The 4,461-nt window shown below is 34.0% G+C and overlaps 2 protein-coding genes across 4 annotated transcripts in view; both read left to right on the plus strand.

Moving 5' to 3' along the window:
* Positions 1-661, plus strand: part of agmo (alkylglycerol monooxygenase) — a 32,602-nt gene extending 31,941 nt beyond the window's left edge. The window contains exon 14 of one of the 2 annotated variants that reach the window (XR_001609434.1): positions 220-292. Coding sequence is in view for 1 of the 2 variants with exons in the window: in XM_016274686.1 (XP_016130172.1) it covers positions 220-300 (81 nt within the window). In the remaining variant the exon portion in view is untranslated. Of the gene's footprint in view, positions 1-219 lie in introns of both variants that reach the window. The other variant, XM_016274686.1, reaches the window with a different exon arrangement.
* Positions 662-745: 84 nt separating this feature from the next.
* dgkb (diacylglycerol kinase, beta) overlaps positions 746-4,461 on the plus strand; it is a 54,094-nt gene continuing 50,378 nt past the window's right edge. For both annotated transcript variants that reach the window (XM_016274573.1, XM_016274581.1), the window contains exon 1: positions 746-1,493. The gene's annotated coding sequence lies outside the window, so the exon portion shown is untranslated. The remainder of the gene's footprint in view (positions 1,494-4,461) is intronic.

Here is a 4,461-nt window from a genome sequence, read left to right on the forward strand (position 1 = left end):
ATATATATATATATATATATATATATATATATATATATATATATATATTTAATTACAAATGTACATTTTAAATATGATAAATACAAATAATTACATGAGAAAACTTTAATGTGCATTAGTAGAGATGCGACTAAGAAAAATTAGTAATCAATGTTGAATTGGCCTATTAATATTGACCTATTTGGCGTTTAAATGTCAATATCTTGTTGTTTTCCGCAGGCCTTTGTCTTAATCGCTGCAGTCTACTGGAGTCTACAGTGTGTGAACCAGCGAATCAACAGGATGAAGAAACAAAACTAGATAAGACATCAACAGCAAACAACCTCATACTGACACATTACACACAAACTGTTTACGATTCAGTGTCCCGCATTAGTGACACCTTCCATACATTTACCAGTGAGATTTGTCCTTTTAACTTTACCAGAAAACTGCTGCTCTCACAAACTCTTCACACTTTAGTTTGGCATTGAAGAGATGCTATAAAAATATCTTGAGTTAAGATATTGTAAAGACAATATGATTCGTAGTTCTCAGAATGGTACTAACCAGCTTAAAACTAACTTTTAACATGTGGTAGATTAAATACAAAAGGTACCTACTAACTGTAGCTTTATCTGCATGCATACCATTATTTGAAATGTATCAAATAATACAAGTACAAACCCGATTCCAAAAAAGTTGGGACACTGTACAAATTGTGAATAAAAACAGAATGCAATGATGTGGAAGTTTCAACCAATAACTAGTGTATTATGAAGAATTTTGTAAAATTATACACCAATTTTGTCATACTGTACAGAAAATACCTGACCTCTTACTGACATTCCAACATGCTTTTAATTGTACGTAATTGTGACATTAAATATTCTATATCTACATATATGTGTATGTACTATTTTAGTAAAACTCGTCTGAATAAACCCCAAAAGACTGGTTGTTAGCTGTGGTAATTGTACGAGTTAACACCAGGTGGTGCTAGCAGGACCCCTAAAACAGTGTCCCATTTCATTCAATAGCCTACATGTGTTTATTGATCATTTTAATGCTTGTCAGGGCTAGTGTCACTGGAGAGCAATTACACTACCACTGTCATATGAGCTGAATGCTTTGATTAGTTCAAGTAAAATTAGTTCATAATCAAGAACCTTGGTATATTTAAAAAAATGAAACCACTACAGTCAGTGTGCAGTCAGTCAACAAGACAAATAATGCAACAAAAAGAAAAACAATCTGCCTCCCAACAGAATAAGAACATTCATTTTAGTAAATATTAATGAGAATAAAACTATATTTGATTTTATATTTTCTTTGTCAAAGCTTGTTGATATGATTTAAAACAGCACCTTTCTAACATGATATGATGTGCTTGTCACTATTTCATAGTTTCACAGTTTCATAACATCTGGATTTCACACCTGGAATAAAGCAAGGTGGCGTGCCTAAGTGGTGTAAATAATTAATGACAATATCTTGCTAACAGATCCCTGGAGGTGTGTCTGAATTTAATATGTTACTTAAATGTTATTTCTCATTAGGTTATCAGAATCTGCAGAGTATTAACACATTTTTTTTTCACGGTGAGACCTTCCAAAGTGTCACTAACTGATTTACTTCATTTTGATAGATTATGTAACCCATGTTTGCCTCTAATGTAATAAATAACATGCCTATATGTAATATAGGCAGTTTGCATCTAATATAGACTATTTGGACAAAAGGATTAGGACACCTGACCATTACACCAACAGAAACTTCAATGACATTGCATTCTAAATACATGGACATTAATATGGTGTTGGTCGCCCCTTTGCAACTATAATAGCTTCCACTTTTCTGGGAAGGATTTCTGAAGGATTTTGGAGTGTTTCTGTTGGAATTTTTGCTCAGTCATCCAGTAAAGCATTTGTGAGGTCAGGCACTGATGTTGGAAGAGAAGGCTTGGCTTGCAATATCCACTCCTGTTCATCCAAAAGGTGTTCGATGGGGTTGAGGTCAATGCTCTGTGCGGACCAGTCAAGTTCTTCCACACCAATCTCATATGACTGTGTTTTTATGGACCTCGCTTTGTGCATTGGGGCACAGTCATTCTGGAGTAGAAAACCTTCCCCACACTGTTCCCACAAAGATGGAAGCATAGCATTGTCCAAAATGTCTTGGTATGCTGAAGCATTAAAGGGATAGTTCACCCCAAAATTTAAATTCTGTCATTAATTACTCCCTCTCATGTCATTCCAAACCCGTAAGACCTTCAGAACATAAATTAAGATATTTTTGATGAAATCCGAGAGCTTTCTGACCCTGTATAGACAGCAACGCAACTGAAACATTTAAGGCCCAGAAAGGTAGTAAGGACATCATTAAAATAGTCCATGTGACATCAGTGGTTCAACTGTAATGTTATGAAGCTACGAGAATACATTTTTGTGCACAAAGAAAAAAAATAATGACTTTATTCTTCTCTTCTGGGTCAGTCTCCGCCACCATTAAGAGTGCCACGACAAAGGTTTATCCTAATACTTTTGTCTATATATTATATAGCTTAAAGGTGTAAAGCTTTTTGCTAATTTGTGAGCAAATGACATTCGGTACTGTTATGTGTGTGTTGAATGGGAGCTGTGACTAACAATTCCTTAGGGAAGATGGTCCCCATTGACATTTAAAAATACTCCTTACATGGAATCGGTTATTCCGTTCAAAGACTTTGGAGTCGTAATGTGCGTGTACTTATGGTATTGTTTATATAAACTAGTACAGCTCTATATTTACATGACAGCTCGGTTTGGCACAAATCTCTTTCCTGACAACACCGACTGTTAGTTGCATGCCTGCACATTGAGTTTGAGCTAAAAGCTCAGTGATGTGAGGATAACTCACATTAGAAGTGACCTGAACCTCTTTTGCGCAGATATTCTGTCGGCCTATTATGCTATTAAGTGCCGACTGTAAGATCTGCATTACAAGTACACAATGCAATCCAACAATTTTCAGAGGCTTGATTAGGTAAAATGTATAATGTAGTGAAAATAACAGGCCTGTGTCCTCATCGAAATGGCAGATGGGTCCTGTTAGTCTCACAAATGTGGTGTTCTGCTGCCAGAAAAGACCCAAATGACTCATGTTCAGATTATAGCATTACAGTGCTTGTACCAACTGGCAGAACTAGAAAGAAACGGGGCCATCCTTTATGTCTCCTAGCCTAGAATGGAACTCTTACACGGGATGTTGACCACGGTAAAATATACAGTATTATGGGATTTGTGGCCTCATTTAGCCTTGTAACAAGATTGTTTATTAAATATGTGGCGTTTAGGTTGCATTTTCCAACTAGACATGTTTACAGTTGGCAGTAATTTGCCTTTGCTAATGGCTTCCAAACAGCTATTTATTGAAAAGTGATGCACATGCAGTACATTCAGATGTTGTACTGGTTAACTTAAAGGGATGGTTCACTCAAAAATGAAAATTTTGTGATCATTTACTGACCCTCATGCTGTTCCAAATCAGTTTGACTTTCTTTCTTTTTTCTATGGATTACAAAAGAAGATATTTTGAGACAGTTTTAGAGAATATGTTTCAGTTATGTGACAGATGTGGTTGGAGTTATTCAGGTGAATAGAAGGGATGCCGAAAGCTAGGAAAAGCTGTCAGTCACTTCACAGCTCGTGAATTCTAATTTTCTAAGGATGTCAACAAAATGAATGAACCAGCTGTCCCATGCATTGCTTCCAAGAGGTTTAGCCCTATGCAAAGTGTATGATGAGCCATTTTACTCCTAATAAGTTTAATTTTTGGACATTTTTCTTACACATAGTAGTAAGGATTTTTGATCTGTAAGTTTATAGTTCAGGCATACAATTACAAAAATTGTGGTTATAGAAAAATATGTGCAGCATAAGTTTGGGGCAAGTAAGATTTTTTTCTTTTTTTAATTAATGTTTTTTTTAATTTAGCAAGAATGCATTAAATTGATCAAAAGTGACAGAAAACACATTTATAATGTTATAAAAGATTTCTCTTTCAAATAAATGCTGTTTTTCTGAATTTCAAAGAATCAGAAAATTGATCATGGTTTCCACAAAAATAGGTTTTCGACTGATAACAATAAGTTTGTTGAGGATCATGTGACACTGAAGACTGGAGTACTCGCTGCTAAAACTTTGCCAAAAAATCCAAAATATTAAAAAAAAAAATATTCTGCATAATTTATAATAATCTACTATAATTCGGTATAATCTACTTTTTAAAAAGTATAATCTTTGAAAAAAAAAAATGAAAAAAAAAAATCTAAAAAATGTAGACATTTGTTCTGCATATTCATAAAAATTGTTAATTTGTTCTAAAAATTTCTTATCCCAAACAAATCTTTAAAAAAAATATTAAATGAAATTATAAAAATGATCTGCATGTTTCTGAATGTGGTTAATTTGTTTTACCATTTAAAAAAACAAACAAAAAAAC

This window comes from Sinocyclocheilus grahami, unplaced genomic scaffold, assembly GCF_001515645.1.
Source record: "Sinocyclocheilus grahami isolate Dianchi unplaced genomic scaffold, SAMN03320097.WGS_v1.1 scaffold6.1, whole genome shotgun sequence".
Taxonomy (NCBI): Eukaryota; Metazoa; Chordata; class Actinopteri; order Cypriniformes; family Cyprinidae; genus Sinocyclocheilus; species Sinocyclocheilus grahami.